General features: G+C 32.6%; 1 protein-coding gene across 1 annotated transcript in view; it reads left to right on the plus strand.

Annotated features, from left to right (window-relative positions):
* The window catches only part of dve (SATB1_N and homeodomain domain-containing protein dve), a 68,540-nt gene that overhangs the window by 32,750 nt on the left and 14,521 nt on the right, over positions 1–21,269 (plus strand). Inside the window, exon 2 of the mRNA XM_090102617.1 lies at positions 3,658–3,829. Within this exon, the coding sequence (XP_089958743.1) occupies positions 3,658–3,829 (172 nt within the window). The remainder of the gene's footprint in view (positions 1–3,657; positions 3,830–21,269) is intronic.

Below are 21,269 nucleotides of genomic sequence, written 5' to 3' on the forward strand. Positions count from 1 at the left end.
TGATTGTGTGTAGGTAGGTACTTTTCTTACGTAACGCTGATCTATTAAATGGAATAAGAAGTAAGAACACAATGAGCATGTGAGGTACGCCTCCGACATCGTTGACAGCTGTAGAATTAAAAGATAACTCGCATCTTATACAAATACGAGATATTCACGTTATCTCGTATAAATAAGTGGGACATAAATAATCGTGGCTCAGTGCGATAGACAAAACGCGTAATGCCATGGTAAATGTTACTATCGTGTTTTGGTTGTTGTTTGTATGTCACCATTACGCAGCCCCTGTTCAGATAAGCATGTTCGGTGCGATCTATGTTTGATGCTACAAGATTTAGTGTGTTCAGGTTTCTTAACAATACATTTGAATTTAATTTGCCTGCGTACACGCATCGATTTTCTAGTAAACTTTTGTTAGAAAAGGTCAACATGTCTTCGAATTTGTATAACGTCATGTTTGGCATAAAATATGTTTTAAGCTATTAAACTATTGTAGAGTCGAAATTGATTCTAATATGCTGTTTTAGACTGTAAATGTATTAAAAAGTTTAACATATTTTATTAAAACCCAAAAAATAATCATTTCAGTATAATAGATATATTATCTATGATACCAAAATTAAAGTTAACTATTTCCTGGTTCATTTGAAATCGATATGTGTTGTTTGTGGCAATGAAAGTATTTCATAATATATTGTTTGCGATTCAAGGGCGCTTAGTAGCAACTATTAATTGTTAGATTTGATTGTTACCAAATCATTATATTATTAAAAAGTTTTATTTTTACATTTAAATATACTGGCTTCATTATGATAAAGATGTATGATTGTTTTATAATCACTGGAGTTTCCTTGCTTCGAATTATTTTTGCTTGTTTCTTTCAATAGCAACAAAATTGTAAATAATTTACTTTGTTATAATTGGAAGTTTGGAGGATTGATATTAAATGTGTTTTTAATTTTTAAGCAATAAAAACTTTTAACCCTATTATGATTATTATCAGATATAGGTATAATATACACTGCATCTGTAGATATTTGTTTTTTTTTTTTTTTATTTTTAGGGTTATACCTTACTTTAAACGTTCAGTAGTTTAGTACTTATAGTCCAATGTAGTGGAATCGAATATATATTTGCAAAGATTTCCATGCTAGTGTGTCACAATTCACAGTAGCACAAATACATTATTTAAACAACATCATGAGATAAGTTGGTAAATAGAGTAAGTGTATTATTCCTAATGATCTTACGTGACATTCGAAGATTACATTAACTGACAGCGTTGAGCTCTGTTTGTTAAAGCGGGGAAGGCGTGTTTAATTACGTATTTATAAGTTTTTCGTATTAATTATTAAATTGTTACTCGTTATGAAACAAATGCGCATAATTTTAAACGTGTATGTCTGTATGAGGATATCTTTTTGCAAGACACTTTATAAGGGGTGATGCTTTTGGTATGATCCACAAGATATGATTTTTGTATGACGTTTTAATAACATAATTTACAATTTCAAAGGTTTTTGTTGACACACAGACAAACATATTAACAATCGCTCTGAAGTTTTCATGTTTATGACACAGTGTTGGTTGTTTTTTAACCGACTTCAAAAAAAGGAGGAGGTTCTCAATTCGGCCGGTACCTATATATTTTTTTTATAATTAGTTGATACGTGAAACAATGTTAAATAAATATGTTGTTAAGGGTGATAATACCCAAATCAATTACTCCCACGGTTTATATTTAAAATAAATATTTAAGCGGAAGCATGTTATCGTAGGTAGGTTATATAACAAAGAACTATTTAATTTGTTCTCGATTCGTGTCCTAACTAAGGTAAATATAATGAGGTGATGTTTGAAGGATCATTAAGTTAAGTTAAGTTAAGTTTGATTTTCTGTTTGTCTAGATTCCCAACCATTTTTAGTAATTTCAATTTTTGGAGCTCAAAATATTTATATTTTAATTAAATTTATTTGATTGGGTCAAAATAACCTTATTATGTACCTACTCATGAATTTATTTCTGTTGATATAAATTTTAATATCTAATCTACTGAAATATTACATAATTCTCAATTCATCATAGTACAAATACAAAACAGCATCAACCTCTTCGTCCTTTCAAACGCAAGCATTTAACCCGTCCATACATTACTTATCACGAAACAAAATAAATTGTAGGTTCGGCGAACGTATCCATTGTAATTGTGGTGCTAGCCGTGATTGCAAGAGTTAACACATAATACATTACAGTTTGTGTCACAACACAATCATGCTGGGAGGACGAATCAGGCGCCGAGGAGCGTAATCTAGGTTAACAGGGGTCAAACGGCATCACAAATTCCAATATGATATTAGACAGATCTGTGGCGCGAATCGACGATTCTATGGCCTCTTATTGCCTTCCTTGTTGCAAGGGTTGCTGGCTGGCTCTTCAGTTTTGTGCATTTTGAGCGACGATTGTATGAAAACGAAAATCATTCCATAAGAATTATGAGCGTAATAATGAAGCATTGAAGATAAATAGCACAGGAAAAGGGTATAATAATTCTTAAACATTATAAAAATTTATAATTTTTAAAACAATTGTTTACTATAAAGTCGACATGAGAACGTATACAGTTTCAAAAAAAGCTCGGGTACTCTACGTTCTTGTATATGGACCCTTTACGCGCGCTCTATGTATTCAAAATACAACAATTTAACGGTCAAAGATGAAGTATCCGGGAAAGTACGGACTTTATAAATAAATAGAAAAAACATTTCATTTCATTATTCAAATATTTACGTACCTGTTTTATTTAATAAATCAATTTAAACTAACTGTTTCCTTTACAAACGTTCACAAAACCATATATTGCTCCATTCACCTTTTGCAAATTGATTAGCACAACAATTTATACGCGTCTGTCTGTCAGTGTTTTTATCTATTCTGTTTAACCTTATTAAAGCTCAGATTCGCCAATCGCCATGTTGTGGAGCCTCAATCGTTCAATGAGCGTAATCAGTGCGGCTCATGAATGCTCTGACGCAATACAAGTGTCCATTTTGAATCTCTTTGTCTTAAGTGGTTCGACTTTTCTTAGATTAGAATTGGAATTATACCTGCATTTTTATGTAGTTACAATATAATTTATTAATAATATAAAATACAATGATGTATCAAACATTCGTAGGATGATGCAATAATATGAATAGGATATTTCTTTTTTATGGTTCTCTTTGATTTTATTGTCCTTTAACAATTACCTTATTGGCATAAGGGCCCACGTAGCTTATTATTTGCTATAACCACAATAACTGAAGGAAATCATTTTCCTTAAATAAGAAAAAAACATGACAAATTACAAGTTGGTAGTCAAAAAGTTCGGAACTGAACACACTTCTCTAATACATGGAATTTGAAAAATAATTAGAAACTACACTCATTCTCTATATTTTACATTGATTGTCTTTTGAACGACTTTCCATATCATTGCTGACTCTATCATCAGAAATATGTCATTTTTAAACACATTTCATCATTTGATAGAATAAAGAGGCGAAATTTTGGCGCTGGACGCGGGTCCGAAACCCGCCTTGTGATCGAAATTTTTCTACTTTAAAAATGTCCCATATCTCATTCACATCAACTAATTTCTTCCAATATTGTTCCAGAGTCTATCATCAGAGATCCGTCGCAGCAAGACGCCGCCGCGCCGCTCGCCGGAGGAGCGCACTGTACCCCGCCCGCCCTCCGCGCCGGTCCACCACGACCGGCCGCTGCACACCCCGCATCTGTCCCCGAAGAAGGAGGCCTTTAACAACATACTGAATAAGGGTATTACTGGTAAGTTGCAAGTACTAGTTGTTTTTTTTAGGAAATATTAGAACAAATATATTTCAAAATTAAGCTTTGATTGGATAAAACGGTAGGTGTGCATTAAGCAGTAGGTATACTTACAAGTATGATAATTGTAGAGGTTGTACTCAAATAAAAAGTATTTCAAATTTATGGATAATCTATGCATAGAAGTTAGAACCCATTTAGAAAATTAACATAAGTTTTTGTAAAATCTTTATAATATTGCAAATAAATTTAAATATCGTGTTTATAACGTTTTTCAAACTAATGAAAACAAACATCATAAGGAAATATATACCCTCCCTATTTTTTAATTATTTAAAAGTGTTCAAATTGTACATAGATTTCAATCTTTATAAGAACAAAAGTTTTAAACTTAACTTAGTTCGGCATGTTCTTCAAAACTTACGCCGGAAAGACACAGTATCAATGCGTCTATCAGTAGGATAAGTAACGATAGTCTATAGAAACGTCGCTGCACCGTTTATTCCTCGTCACGCGCGGTCCCCTCGCACTCTTTGTTGGACCTCATCTTGCGTTAATCTCCTCTTTAATTGATTTACTGATATCTTTCAATTCGGCCGACGTCAGTTTGGTTTGAGAATTTTCGGCGTGTTGATTATACTGAGATATTTTATAGAAGTTCTATGGGAAAACAACATAATAATTTTTAATGTGATTTTAATTCACAATATCATAATTTAGAATTTCTATCAAACTATATTGTGCCATATAATTCAAAATAGTCGCAAAACAGGAAAATGCTAGTTTTTTTTTATTTAGAAAAAAGATATTTTATGATTAATATTCATAAACCCCGAAAGGATGTTTAAAACAAATTAATTCACGATTTAAAGTTAATGAAAGTCCTCAATGCAGAGCAGGAGCGCATACTCCATGAAATCCAAAATGACACGAATTCATAACATTGAGCGTGCGCCTTAATTCCCTACGTTGATTCCCTCCGTTATAATTTTCCATTCATTCTCTGCTCTTTATGAATCATAATCTCTAAATCTCTGATCTTTTGTCCCTGTCACTATATAGTAAATCTATCTATGTCTATCCCTTTCGAGTTCTTTTACCCCTTAAATCTAATCCGGGACATCCCGTCTGGCCGTAAGGCGCGTACAAAGCTTAAGCCGCTCTACACACTCATACAAACGTTGCGCAACACATTCAAAAACAATAAGAATTTCTTTAACGTATCAAACACAGCTGTGCTTTAAATAATGAGACATTGCACGATTAAAAAAATTAAGAATGTTGCCAGTAATCTAGAGACGCAATTTCCAATCTGGGAAAAGTCATTGAATACAAAAGATATAACATTTTCCCATAAAATATTCCTTTTGGAATCGCTCGCGAACATGCGAAGTTTTTCTAAGATGTTTAACATAGATAAACATAATTTTATTTCCCTACTTATCGTTTACAAAGAGCGTTAAGCTCCGTTCGTCCGATTAGCTTTAAGTATCACCTGTCATATTATACATGCAAATTTGAGTCTTAAATAAAAGGATTAAGGCTCGGTACATCGAATAAAAGATAAGAATAATATACTCGTAGAAATTACATACATCACGTGGCCCGCCAAAGACACGGTGGCGAGTTAATACCTAATGCCTCTAATCGGTCGGTATAAATCATTATTAATTTCAAGTCGAGTGCGTCGATCCGCGCCGATTAGCGATTGCACAATGCCCCTCGGATTATACTCCGCTGTAGATATATCTTTTTGTCAATTCGTACCTGTGTACCGATAGCAGACAAAAATATTTTTATTAAAAATTATTTAGCCTATAGCTTTTTATTGTTTTAAAATATGCATCAATCATATACCAGATACATTGAAAAATTGAAATGAAATTAAAATGATTTATATAATGCAAAATACTTACCTATAATATGATTGATATTCATTTCACAAGTTATAAAATTATTTTATTCTTATAATATCGATAATTAATATGATTTTATATGATTATGAACAGATAAGCCATAAAAATATAAATTGAAACAATAGTGCTTAATCTGCCGACGCTTCATCATACGAATTAAGCCGGTTTTATATAGATAAGCCGATTTGTTTTTTTTATTGTATGGAATTTTTTATTTTGAATAAAGTATAAGGCGTATTGTAAATAATAATTTTGCATTTAACGTTTTTGAATTAAAATTATGACATTTAAAAATAAGCACGTATGAGATCAAGGTATCTGATAAGAGAGTTAAATTGAACAGATCATAATAATTATTCATATTTTTTAAATATTATTATATTTCCTACAGATGATATTATAATGATAAGTCATAAGTATAATATTTTTGATATTATTAACATGAAATAAAAAATAACTAATTTGAATATGAAAAATATTAGTATTTGGTATCAGATTATACTGAGATAAGAAGTTCTTTAGCAGATTTTATAATTAATCTTGCATGCTTAAATAATATTTTTAATGTATCCTCATAATATCGTAAATGCTTCTAAAGTTTCCATTCCTTCCTGCATCGATGAAATCAAAATATCTACCATCTGTATCGACGCACACACAATTTCAAATACATATTATAATTCACAAATCACATTCTAAAAGGATTATCCAAAACCAGGTAATTTTTCATCGAAATCTACGCGAATCAGCTCAGCCACAGTTAACATTATACACTTAACATTTCAAAAATGTCCTTATCCAAATAGATTTATACGTTTTAACATAACGCATCTACACCATTCCAAACTATATCAAATCAATATACACAGCATACGTGTTACGTATCCAAAAGCGTAGTGAGGGGAGTACCCGTTTTATCTCCGGGCGACACGAGGCTGATCCGGCCCGGATCATCCGGATAATCGCAGCCTGTACGTCCTATCGATTTATATTACGACTAATAGTGTTCAGTTTTAAGCCGAATATTATTGCAATGCCTAGCCCGAGATTAAGCTAATGAAATGCCTATAAAATTGTAGTTTAACGGTATGTTCGGGTTGGCATAAATATGTGGATAGAAAGAGCTTTTTATGATTACTTTTTTAAAAGCTAATGAATTAGAAAAAACGCAGAAAAATTATTTGATAATGTATAAGCCTGTACTTTTGTTACATACTGTAACATAGGTGATATGTATACTATCTAATTATAATTCAAACAGTAATATTAACTAATAATATTAAGTAGGTACTTATACATAATGATCTGAACATACTTATTTTAAAGGAAAAGTTTCACCACTTGCGGATAATGTTACTGTTAGACTATTTAACACTTTTTGAGATCTATTTTCAAACATTACTTATCATATTAACTGTCAAATAAGATAAGTACATAACATATTGAAACCGGTCGTTAATGAAGAAAACCTGGAAATTTTAACTTCGATAGTAAGGATTTGCTTTAGACAATATTTTTGTTCACGGAAAATTAAAATTCTAAAACATTTTTCGTTCGCGAAAATCTATAATATTTTCGACCTCAGGATACAATCCAGATCCGACGGTCGAGTAATCCGGCTTAGTCCTGATCCATACACGTACGTGTATCCGTGTGTGCTACACTTCAGTATGTGTTGACAAAGAGATGGATTCAATCTCTATAATATAATCTGTGTTGTTTGAATTTCGAATTTTCGTGTTGGTTTTGGTTCCTTATTATCTATGGTGTTATGATTGTTTATTCGAATTTATTCTTTTACAAATTGCCAGTATTTTTGCGCGGGAAAGTTGACAGTTCTTTTATTTAGCACGTCACTCTTGGTTATAAATTACGTTACAACGCAAACATAGTTTCGTTATTTTATAAATTATGTTTTTTAATAAAAAAAGAATTTCAATTGGTAGTATTATCATAAATTAATATTAGCATATTACGTACATTATAACTAAATGGGATTCATATTTTAAAAGATAATCGTGATTATGACAATCTATAAATCGGACGTTTGACCCTGGAGCCCACTAATCCGCATCCGTTATGTTTGCTGTAAGTTTATAACCTGTTAAACTCTTCATTATATTACCATATATATTTTAAAACCTAATCATAACTGATTAATTTATTGGTTTATAGATCGACAAAGGCATGCGTTTTGCATATGACATATTATTTATTTTAACAATTTATGTTGTTTGATTCTTAGCTTTTCAACAATTTTTTAAATAAACATGGTAACGGCTTCTCAATTTATATTAAACCTGCAACATTTATTGAATAAGATCTTCTTCTCTCCTTTTCCATTCACAAAGTCTTATAAGAAAATTACTAAATACAGTAATGTTCTAATAAGTTTGCATAAATACTTATCTTGTTGTTCGTAATTCTTATTTAAATTTGCAAAATAAAATTGCAAATTGAAACAGAACACTTTGCGTACAAACAAATTATCTCCCAAATACTAAAGCACTAACGAAAAACTCGTGTAAGACCTGTTTTTATACCAATATAACACATCCGAAATTCTATTACCTAGAAGGCGATTACAATGTAAATCCCGAGCAAGTTATTCAAGTAAATCCGGATTTTCGTAATCCCGTAGGAGATGTATCCCGGGCGGTGGGCAGCGGCTACCTAATCCGGTTTCATCCGGATCAGACCAGTAAGCTCTGTATGTGCTATATACGATTCTTCCTTTGTTACCGCTAAGCTAAGCTGAAGCTAAGAATCGGAGACGATCCTTGCGTATTCTAATAAGACGTACGAATTGTGAAATCAAAGTAGTGGTGCTGATTGGAATTTAATGACCTTTTAAAATAGTTGACACCTTTCGTTTAGAATGTTTGGAGGATTATCTGGATAAAATTGTGAATGCAAAATTAAAATTATGAACGATGAAATGACGCTTCTAAAAGTGTAGGTGTTGTTTAGAAATTTGTGAATGAAGTCGGGAATTTGAGTAGGAATTCTGATTAAATAGATACGCTCCTAGACTTACCTAATATAAAAATTATTTATTAGGTCTATTTCTAAGCTGTATATTTATTTTCAGATGTTTCGTTTTATGATCAATCTTGATAGTGTTATGAATTATGATACGTATTAGATTTCGGATCTAGTTTAATTTTTATTGATTTTAGTATATTTTCAAGGCTATTGCGTTTTTTTTAAACTTCAATAATTAATTTATTAGGTATGTAAAACTTAAGACACGACAAATATTTTCCTTTTTAATTAAATTATACATCTTATAGATATAGAAGTATAAAAGTGTAATGTCTGAAAAGTTTCATTTAAGAAAAATACATGAAATAAAAATGTCTTTCACGTAAATATTTCATAGTATAACTAAAATTCAATTTCGCTTTGATTTAAATGTATTTGTTTGCTGAAAACGCAATACGTTCGGATGTTACAGGCGGTAAGCCTGCTTATCCCACAGGCATTACCGCCGGCTTGATCCTTCGGGATTATCCTATAGATTTCTACCATAGTAAAAACTTTCGTGCTACACGCTATTATAGCACATATGTACATGTATGTAAGAGCGATAGTCGTGTCACTTTTTTGTTTACACAGGGTCATTCGTGTTTTGATTTTAAACCCGAGTTTACTGCTGTAGTTTGTTATCGTGTTTTTATATTTTTTTACGCTATAAAACCTATTACGTGACGGTAACAAATAAGTTCATTGTATCTATGATGAAGATTTAAAAGCCGCGTAAACATTGCATAAATACGGTTAAATTGCAAGTTCATGTCAATTAGCTGGGTCCACACCGGACGATCTAATTATATTCTAATTAAATGCTACAGCTAATAAATAAAACAATAATAAAAAAAAACAATGATTAGAATATTTGACTGCTTTATGCTTTGTTAATCCGAGTGGCAAAGCTTCATTGAATTTAATTTTAGCGAGATTAAATTGAACTTAAATCACGCATTACATTTTGTCATAAGGCATATTCGTAAGACAGCGAGGAACAAAGATAAGAAGGGTGGCTGGCGGCTGCTTCATCAATCATAGGGAGATTATCCCATGCACTTGAGCCCAATTTGTGGCTTGCATTCAGCTTAACGCACACACGGACACGAGATTATATATAGCTGTGTGTGTTTTATACAATGTTTTAACCTTGCATGTGTGTGTCACAAGATACACGGATGAAACTGTGTGTATATTCTAATGTAAATACGCCACGAATTAGACTACCCTGAGTGAAAAAGAAAAAGAAATCTAACTATTGTTATTTTCATTTTACATTATACATTTGAATTTTGAATATAGCATTAAATAGCGGAAATGTGAGTAGTTAAATTTTAATATTTTAAGGAAAACTTATTATCGACCTTCTTCGAGTATGATAAATATTAACTCAGAAGTCATATTGAAATTTAAATACTTTACGTATGTGTACTTTACCTACAGCTGTATTTAATCCGTTGGCAATAAAGAAGCGCAATCAGCTAAGCTTGATATGGATCGATAAAGTCGATTCACGGATGCGAGGATGATCCGGTACATTTGTCAAGATCGACCGTACTTGGTTGCGGCTTAACCTTATTCTACTTGTAATTAAAGATTTTGAAATGCTGAATTGTTGGTTTGTAATGCATTTTATGTCGCAAATATATCTTGTCGAGTGCATAATAGTTAGTAGACCAAACGAATGTTAACTAAATATTAATATTTAAACACGCGGTTATTTTAAACAATCTACAATAATTTTCCGTTCGTAGAACGTTTATCGGAGTCTTTGTAGATTTAAATAAATTTACTTACTTTATGTTTTATGCATCAAAAATGGATTAAAAGTGTACAAGCTAAAGGCCCCGCTTAAGTGGAATGTAATAAATATTATAACATTTATCCCTTCGTCTAAGCATCGTAAAAACCATAGAAGTGAACGACAAAGGGTCCAGACCCCGCCTGGGGTTTGTACACCCGCCCTTAGCAAAATCTTAATCTCTACAAAGGGTTAGCAATATTATCTTATTACGTTATAGGTATAGCCCTATAAAACGGCTCGTTAAATTTAAACAGCTAAACAATTATGCGTTGTTCTTTTAATTATTTTTGCTCTGCTTTTTAGTACATTTGTTTGAATAGATATTTGGTCAATGTTCTAATGAGAAGTATTATTGTTAACATATTGTTTTAATACTTCAAAATAATGCTGTGTTTTACCCATATCTTGTTTGGGATTTTAATAATTCCCTCACAATTTATTTTCACTACAACTGAATTTCGTGAGTGAATTTTAAATTCAAGGTCTGAAAAGCGGCATTGCTTACATTTATCAGTTCAATAAAGGGATAAAGACTTGGCTATAATAATCCTCATATCAGCTTCTTTTCTTCACGCGGTTGACTAACATATAACCTGCGTTAACAAATCTATATTTATATGAATGAATTCGTGAAGCAGGTGTAGGCAACATTTCAAATTGGAAATCTTCGGATCGCTTAAGGCGGATTACGGCAGCTGCGTACGTCCCTCTAGTGTCAACGTAATCTGTCGACGTGCAGAAACATAAATTTAGCTTCAATCGCGCGTCCATTGGCCATTAATCGCGGATTTAGTGTGGACGAGCCTTAATAAACGCTGGGTTAATAGGGCTGCGCTAAGATGATACCTGATTTTTAAATGGTCACTCATGAGTTTTTGGAAATGATGTGTGCTGTTAAATGTGCTTTGTGCTTCACATTTGTGACTTGCTTAATGAGAACCAGTTAATAGTTTTTAACATACTTGAGCGATAACTATAATAATTAAAAAGTGCATTCAAATTAAGATATAAATTCGTAATTACGTTAACGTTTAATGCCTTTTAATAATTAAAAAAAAAATATATTTTTTTATCAAGTTTGGACATCCCTGACGGATAATCTTACAACTAACATGTATGCGACCACTACCGCGGTATATCTCCTAAGATCTGATAAGATTCAAATAAGGGATTAGAGCGAGACGGGGATAGGATTTGCGGATACTGCCGTAGTGTTAGAACGAGACACATGCGATTATCTCTGGATGGACCGATCCTATTATGATTTATGACAAATAAAATATATGATGTATTGTTTTAATATTGATATAGAAATCTTAAATACGTCTTTTATTTTATATGTATAAAAAGGTTTTTATAGTATTTACACAGTTAAATATACCAATTAATAAATATTAATCATGATGAATAATAATTTACTTACAGACAGACTGTCTACAACTGTACACTGAGAAGTTATTGAATATTCAATCACAATCCTACATTATTAAAGTTACATGTAAATAAGGTAACGGCTATAAAGAATATTAACTATAGCTATGCTATGAGTGAATAAAAACTAATGTAAGCCTTAAGTTGGTTGGTATTCATTATACTTTCCAATTAACACTGAATAATCATTAGTTTTTTGTTCCGTTCATGTATTAACGAATTTATTGTATTCCTTTTAAAGTTTTCTCTACATATTATCAGACTGTGAGGTATTGGGATATAAAATGAGGTCCAGGAGGAAAAGGAAAAAGAAACCTTTTCTTGTAAATAATTTTTGGAAGTTTTACGTCTATTAATATATCTGTTCTATTTAATATGTATTATTTTATGTGTCTGTTTTTGTCGTTTACAATATAAAATTTTCGAAGTACATATGTATTTAAAAATACTTATGACAAAGTTTCTTCCTAGAATATTTCATTCGGTGTAAATTAATAAAAAAAAAATACATGACCTAATAATTAGTTTCAATTATTTTAAAAATAAATCAGCTATAAATAAATATTATAAGAATTAATGAAGCTTCACCTTGAATTATAAATAGATGGATACATAAAAATATTATCTTATAAATACTATAGATTTTATTCATGAAGCGATAAGTTTTATCCATACTTACTGATTTTCAAAAATAAATTTAATTATGTAATATTAATAATAGTTTTATTTTATTTCTGACGACAAATTCTAAGAATGAATACTGCCCCTACACTTAGTATTTCTGAAATCAATTGAAAATTACTCATTATAAATGTTTTTACAACTTTAATTTGTAAACAACAGCATATTAAAGTTATTTATTTATTATTGGCTATTGTCACTGCTGTACTTTGGTTAATGAAGACATCTGTATGCTCAAAAAATAAGTTTTACAACGTGTTTTTCAAGTATCCAGTAATGAAGTTAGTACCGGTACACAAAATTATGGTGACCCCAATAATGTAAACGGGATCTCTTATTTGGTATCTACTTTACGTGCTTTTTAAACTATATTAAATGTATTAATATCTTTTTAATGTGAGAGTAAGGAACTATAAAATATGTTTATTTTTTTTAATGTTTTAATAATTTATGGAAAATATGTTATTGTACAAATTACTATGAAATATAAAAAATACTGGATTATTCCTACCTTTTGGATACTTAGCAAATCCGCTTGCTACGATTATCAATAGAAAGTATATTAACCTACATTCCAAAAGTAACCCTAATACGACAGGGTAAGGTTTATTTTTTATGTGATCGCTTCGGATTTGGATAGTCAATGAACCTTGCACTGGGGTAGAACCGCGACCTACGATAGGGTCCCGTGTATTAGCGGGTCGTACAAACATATACCTATATGATGTTTTTCGTGTTTTATACTAAAACTGAGGGATGTTGTGCAGTTTAAATGTGTGGAAATAACGAAATAGCAATTGTTCGATCGAAGCTTTTAGTAAAGGATTGTAATTCTATATTGGGTACATATTTTCGTTCTTTTTTTATAAGTTGTGATGACTATAATATTCTTCATAACTTGACTGAAACACCAAAATTTTGCAAATGTATATTTCGCAAGTATAATAGGAAGCTTTACAATAAATAATAATTAAATGATATACATTATCTGTGGAAACACGCGTGTACGGGTCTTTGCGCAGCAGACAATTATTTATAATCTTCTGCTTAATCCATTAATCTGACTACATTCAAAGGGAGGATTGCAGTCATGTGAAAGATCCAATTCAATAGTATTTTTATGGCTATTCAATAGTTACTGTTGCCAAAATGTATAAACATTCGTATTAAAGAACCGGTTTTTATCATTTTTTGGCAAAGCTTATTTGAGTTTTTAGAAGTTTCGGGTGCAATTCTAGGGACATGTAATTTTATTATCATCTTCCTATTAGATTTTTTTAGACGAAGTTAGCAAGGATAAACAATTAAAGTTTAATAAAATAATATAATACTTTTGTTATGAATAAGTAGGTAGTTAACATTGAATGAATGTAGACGAAATTTCTGAAATAAAATCTTGGTTTTGTTCCACTAATTAAAGCAGATTTCTCTCAGTCAATGGCATGTTATGAATATGGAAATAATTATTAAAATATACTCATATACTCGTAGAATATTATATTTTATCGGGATAACCTGGTGGACGATGTAATCCGGCCCGGCTCGTATAAAGAGATAAGCTCCGACTACGGATTATGCGCCGGTTTTTGAATATTCTGTAAGCTACGTTTTGCGCTTTAATCTTTGTTTCAATATATTAATTCATACATATTATTTGCGATGTGTTTATGCGTGTTGGTTTGGAAAAAATAAATGCGCTTAAGCTGGTGTTTGTGTATATGCGTTATAAATCAAGTTTGTTTTGGGTTTTAGCAATATTTTTCTACCCTATTTCTTCACCTTATACTATCTACTCATTCCCAAATTTAATAAGCCACATTAGCCAAAATAAGTCATAAGTTGTAAGTATTATCCGATTTAATAGATACACCGGGGTTGAATTGAATACATGATATATGAAATAAATAAATATATCCCTAACGACATGAGCTTTCATATGATATATTCGTTGTTTACGTTCTCACGTGTTACCGTTTGATGTATCTCCCCAGTCTTATCCAATAAGGATAATGTTGCCTTTGATTATGGCTTTTTACCTCAATAACGATACGGAGGCAAATAAATTGGCTGTTAGCTGATATTAGCGGAATTAACAGTGTGTATGCTCAGAAATACCAACGTACTTTTGTCAAAGAATGATTTGATCGTGGGTTAAGGAGTAAAATTCCCGCTGTTTGTTATATATTATATACTGTGATTACCTATACATAAATAAAAAAGAGCGTGTGTGACGAACACACGTGTCAGAAGTGAAACTTCTTTGGCAAGATTCAAGGGTACCAAATCGCCGCCTTACTCCATCATGTGACGGTATTGCCATGTCGCGAACTTGAAATTTTACTCTGAACGCGCGTAGAAGTTTCACTTTAATAATACAGTTAATTTACTACTATAACTACGCAGATTCAAGGCAGATTTCAATGAAGTATAATCTGGGCCTAATGAATCTCCAATCCGGATTACCGTTCCCCCGTAACGGTTGAGCGGCTTGCGAAGCGCGGATTAGTTTGAAAAACTTTCATTATCTAAATAAATATATGCAAATTGCGCACACTTGGGAAAGGATAATGCTTGTGTTACTTTTTTGGGGTTAAATAATGCTTTATTTTATAACAAAACTTTATCGTTTGCTGGTTATTATTTTGTTGGGTCATTTAACCTGTACATATTATGTAGGTGTAACATGGCCAAGAGCATGTAGATATTGCAAATAGAAGCATAAAACAATAGAAGTCGAAATTACACTGGCTACATTGGCAAGATATCTTCCATTTGATCTTAATTCGGACAACTGATTCCGTCCAATAAATTGTAAGGGCCGGACGACACTGGGCTAATCCCATTGTCGGGCATTAGAACGGCTTTGTGCGGACAGATCGCACTCGCACGACGAAATTACCTAGCAATTGGTAACCGAGCCGAATTGCCTGCGGGCTCAGCCTAAATCGGCTGCAGACACTTTTATTACCCGGGTGGAATCCCGCTGACCCGGGCTTCAACCGGTCCGCTTTATCCCGGCCCGCTTAATCCCGGATTTGACGTCGCTTAATCCCAACCCGTGTCGGATATCGCGTCGACACAGGCGCTCTCGACACGCTCGTCGCTCGTCCTATATTGATTCCGAATTTTATTCCTGCCTACCGTACGTATACATAAATCTCGAATTTAAGTCGTCGAAATTCATTCATTTATGACGTAATGAAATAATGCAGCTTTATCGCGATGAAATAATTCAATCTCGTCAGAAGTAATCCGTATCTATCAATGTGACGTGGGATTACGCTTCGCGAAATGCATCGCATTCAGATATTTGAACTCAATGATATAAAATTGTATGCAAAAAATGAGGAGATTAATTTATGTTTTCATCGGACGGTGCGTTATGCGAAAAATTGAGCGACCCGAGAACAAAATGAAATGATCGCCTCGTATTATTGTATTCCGTCGGATTGCCTTTTATAAGTGCTTAATTTCTTTTCGTTGCTATTATCATTCATATATGTAGCGATTCAAATATATACGTGTATTGTTTTCAGTTTATCATGCATTTATGTCATATGTGTATATTGTTTATGTACCTATATACTAATTAATAATGAAAAGTATTTGTAAACATAAGTACTTTTCGTTTTAATTACAAAGTACATTTCATGGCTGGAGTATAATAGTGAATTAATTCGCAATGTAAACACATATAAATGCAATGAAAAGATGTGTTAGGATATTTAATGAGTACATTAGAACCGCGCTGCGTTCATCCGATTCGCTGAAACACATAATTATATTCGCGTTTAGAAGCCAAAATTATATTTGATGGGAAAATGAATAGTCGCCTATTCCCATTTTAATGAGGATTATAGTTTCTAGTGCATTTAGAGCACTTCGCGCGGTAAAATTAATTACTAAATCGAGTCTGCCTGCGTCGTCTAAATACTGCGTTTTAGTTCGCACACAATTTCGATGTTCGTTAATCTAATCTCTTGTATGGACTCCCCCATTTGAATGGGCTTATAATATTATTATAGGTTTCATACAAAATTAATCTTTTGGTGTGGGGATGCGTAGGTTGACCGTGTCCTTGGTGTAACGGCGGACGTGTGATCTTTACCTTGTGACGTAGAATTGAGAGTATACAAAGGTATGCATTTTGTAGACATAAATATTAATTATTATCAATTTATCGAAACACATTAATTGACACAGTTTAACTTTATAGTATAATGGAGATAAATTATTGTATTACCCTGGTATGCTTTAATATAACTAATGTTAACTTGCTTATCAAAAAGAAAACGCATTACTCGAAATGCGTTCAGTTTTCATACAATTCTTACACACTCAATAAAATATCATATCACGATATGGACAATCAATGTCCATTCACATTTGTATCTAAAATCACTAATGACCACCGCTCGCAACTAAACATTAGGACAATTTAGGCGATAATGCCGCTAAGTCCACTTCTACACTGGGCGGTATTACCGCGCGATGTTAATTAGTCGCTCTGCGTGGCTGCGGCCTAACAATGGGCTTTTAACTTTTCAAATGCATTCATTAAGTGCGTTGTGATTATTGAACGCTATTTTAACCAACGCTGATTTAGAATTATGCGGTATTAGCGCGATAGCTGTTCAGTTTATCCGTGATTGCTGCTAATTATTCGAGCTCTATTGGCCAATTCGAGGATTTTCTACCGCGTCTAGTTTATTAACATTTTTCGTTACTTTTTTATTTGTAAATTCTATGAAATATAGTAAGGGACATCCCCAATTCTTTACTTGCACCGTTCTTGATACATCTCAAATTATACCCTTATAGATATACTTTGTATTCATCAGTGTTTATTGGAAAAATTCACATATTGGTATCAAATTTTGGATTAATACTCTCTACGGCTCTACATAAATCCTATAGGTAATGATATTATTCCTTAAAAAATTAAAGCTCAAATTTTAGGGAATATTCCTTAGCGAATAGTCATTTTCAGGTTACTAACTAACAATTAATCTCTTATCTAAATTAAACTTTCACAATTAAGAGCTGATATTGCGTGAAGAAATATTAGAATACATTGTGCAATATGGCATCATACTATCTATCTATTATTTACCGGAACTCAATGAAAAAATACACAAACTTATGGTTACAATTACTTATGAGTTATGTGAGAAGTATATAGGATTATATAAATGATTAGTAACTCGCCTTTGCTTCGCTATATGTATTTATCACTGGTACATTAATCGTCATGTCAAAAGGTGTGTAAATACTAAATAATATATGGGTAATAAATATTCCACGGGATTAAATCATAATCGTTACGTACTAAATTAACTGAATAAGTAAATTGTAAATTCTTTGAAATAATTAATGTCAATAATGTCAAAATTTATAATTAACTAGCGGGCCGCCCCGGCTTCGCCCGTGGTACATATTTAGCAATAAAAGGTAGCCTATGTTCTTTCTCAGGGTCTAAAGATTGTCTGTGCCAAATTTCATCAAAATCGGTTGAGAGATTTAAGCGGGAAAGCGTAACAGACAGACGAACAGACAGACAGACCAACAGAGTTACTTTCGCATTTATAATATTAGTAGGGATGTCTCTAAACCTAAATTATACGAATTTATAAAAATCAACAACGTTTTAAAAATCATCAATAAATTGAAATAATGGTATCCCTTCCACATTTTTCGATTGCATGCTTTTGAATAAACATTTTGCGTATGCGTTAACGGTTAAACTATCAACCGGCTTGCAGCTAAAGTTTAGTTCCAAATTGTTTCTAATCCAATATCCAGTCAGTTTTCCAAATCGAGTTACGAGAACCGACGCATTTTAAAGGTAACTGCAGTTTAGAGTATTAAGTTTACACATTAATTGAATGTTGCATGTTGTTGTAGACTTTTTAATGAAAAATACATTTATAAGCACTAAATCTTCTTACAATATGATGTTACATATTTAAGGATTTGCCATAAATGTAACGGGTAACGATTAATTTCAGTAAACACTCAACAGGTGTCTAAAATGTTAATTATTTGTTATGTCAGCGATATGAAAAGACATTCTCGTAAGCAAACATTGTTGTATATATCTACAATATTTGTATATGAGGCAGTGTCTTGCCGGTAAAGCCGGCCTAATCCGCGTTCTATCCGTCCACCGCAAGACGGCAGCCAGTAGGGCTTCACCTATACTTAATATGGAATAAATTGTTTGGACCAATTCTTCAAGTATTAGCTTTATTTTTGTATTATTTCTGCGCAAATTAGCATAGCGTTAAAATGTTTATACTCGTAAGGCTGTTGTAATTGGATTTGTTAAATCGCTGTTTGATTAAGTTCAACTATTGTATAGCTTCTTTGTTTTTAATTGTATTGCACAATAATAGCAGTGTTTATTAAAGAGTGTAACAATTAACACTTTTGTAAAGTCGGTAAAGAGACGTAGAAATAATTGAAACTCGAAAATAGTTTCGTAGAGAAGGCCGGCGAGCCTAACTGTAGCGGGATTAAGTTAACCGCTCGACGCACATCGTTGCAGATTAATTATTTATGGGAGGCCCCACTGCCCGCCGGGAAGGTTTAGCTCCCAGACGTTCTCCGATTCCTCTCTCATGCAAACTACACGTCTTAAACCGAAATTGGCCGTCACTATTAAATATTAACAAATAGAGTTCACGTGCGAGATATTAAAGTCGCTTTTCCTTTGACTGAATAATTTAAACGCCCTTTGTCTTCATTGTCCGTAAAGATCCCGGGTTTGCGATGACCACCTTGTCATGGCGAGCTTTGCTTTAAATCTCCTCTGCATCTTTGGCGCACGTAATCTCTTAAGTCCGGCTGGCTAAGACCGAATTATATATTCGCTGTGTTTATTGAATTTCGCCTTCATATAGCTTTAATATGGAATATTATACGCCTATGTAAATATCGATTCGTGTTGTTTTAATCCTTAAGGCGTAGCAAAGCACGTAATATGTAGAAACCTTCTTAACCTAACAGGATTATCGTGCAGAGGCACGCATTTCAGGGCCGGATCACTCCTCACATCGCTCGGCTAAGGCACAGATTTTATTACACAAATGGGATTAATACACGAACGCACACGCTGTTACATAAGTAGGCTTCTAAATAACACGCTCGTTGCGCGCTCATTTAACGAGGACGAGTCAAAGTCGAATATATTTGTTTCGCATTCGCATTGTATAAGATTTACCCTCGGTAACGATACTTTAGCGGTGTCAATTAAAATATGAACAGGAGTCGCTCCCTCAAAAAGGTCATTTGTTAGAGACAATCACTGCTCCCGGCGCGAAGTGACAAACGACGGTGCGATAGCGAACGTCTAAACCGAGCTTCTGAAGTTCTTTGACGCCAGCGAGTCGATAAGCGTGGCGTATACTATTGTGGCGCCCGCGATCTTTACAATGGCGTTCGTTTCGCGAGTTTTCACCCAGTAGTAAGTAGGTAAATGTGTTAACGATTGACAAGGGACAGAACAAAAGACTGGCAGATACACGCAGCGTATTCATAAAGTTGCTACGACACCAGCTAAGATAATGATCACGTTTCCTTCTTACATCCCTTGTGGAGCTTTTGCGTTTAAATTAATTACGGGGAGAAAATAGTCTATTACAATGTCATATCATTCCGCCAGATGCTCTTAGAAATCTCGTTATTACGAAACATATAAAATATTAGAAAAATAAAACATAATTAGAACTACGATATTATATAATTATATTTTAAAAATATTGCTATCAGTGATCAAGAGATAAATCTATTGTGAAACTAGGTTGAGTGGGGGATAAATGGTTTCTTAATTAAAATCAGCGCGCCCTTTGACGGCTCATACAATAATTGTTAATTTTATCTCTGACGTATGGGGTGACATGGAAATTAGGATGATGTTTACACTTACATATAATTCGCAGATTAGATATGTTTAATACTTAAAATAATATTTTTTTAAGAATTACGTAAACATTTTTAATGTATTTCCTAAAACATAAACAGATAGAGGTTACAATTTTATAGAAGTAGGTACAATCTATTTATCGAATAAAAAAAATATTAAAATATTTTCTTACATAAAACATAAATGTTTATAAATATATCTCTCTCTGTATACTTACACTTAAATAAGATTTAAAAAAAATGTGTGCGTGTACTAGTGTAACGTAAGAAGTGAAACTTCTTTATGACCTTATTTTTCAAAAAATAATTTACTATATGCAACTTTACAGAACGTCAATCACGCGTGGTAGGGATAAAAACAAGATGGCGCGTAACGGAAAAATGTCACGCGTAACGAAAAAATGTTACACTAAATTTTTTTCCAACCCCGATAAAGAAGTTTCACTTCAAAAATTAAGTGTAAGTATACAGTTCGGTATTAAATATGAGTTTATATTGCTATTGTGAAGTTAAATCTCGAGCTTAAAGTGCAATATAAACGCGAGGCGGCTTAAGCAGAGCTTCAGGTAAGCCTCAGTATGTGGCTCTAAGACTCAGGTGTCAACTTACTTTTGTAGTCTACCTATGGTCAGCTGATAGCATAGACAACACTGCGCTA

The sequence above is a fragment of the Colias eurytheme genome, chromosome 6 (assembly GCF_061535395.1).
Source record: "Colias eurytheme isolate Ceu_HAF_F1 chromosome 6, ilColEury1 Martin Lab GWU primary, whole genome shotgun sequence".
NCBI lineage: Eukaryota > Metazoa > Arthropoda > Insecta > Lepidoptera > Pieridae > Colias > Colias eurytheme.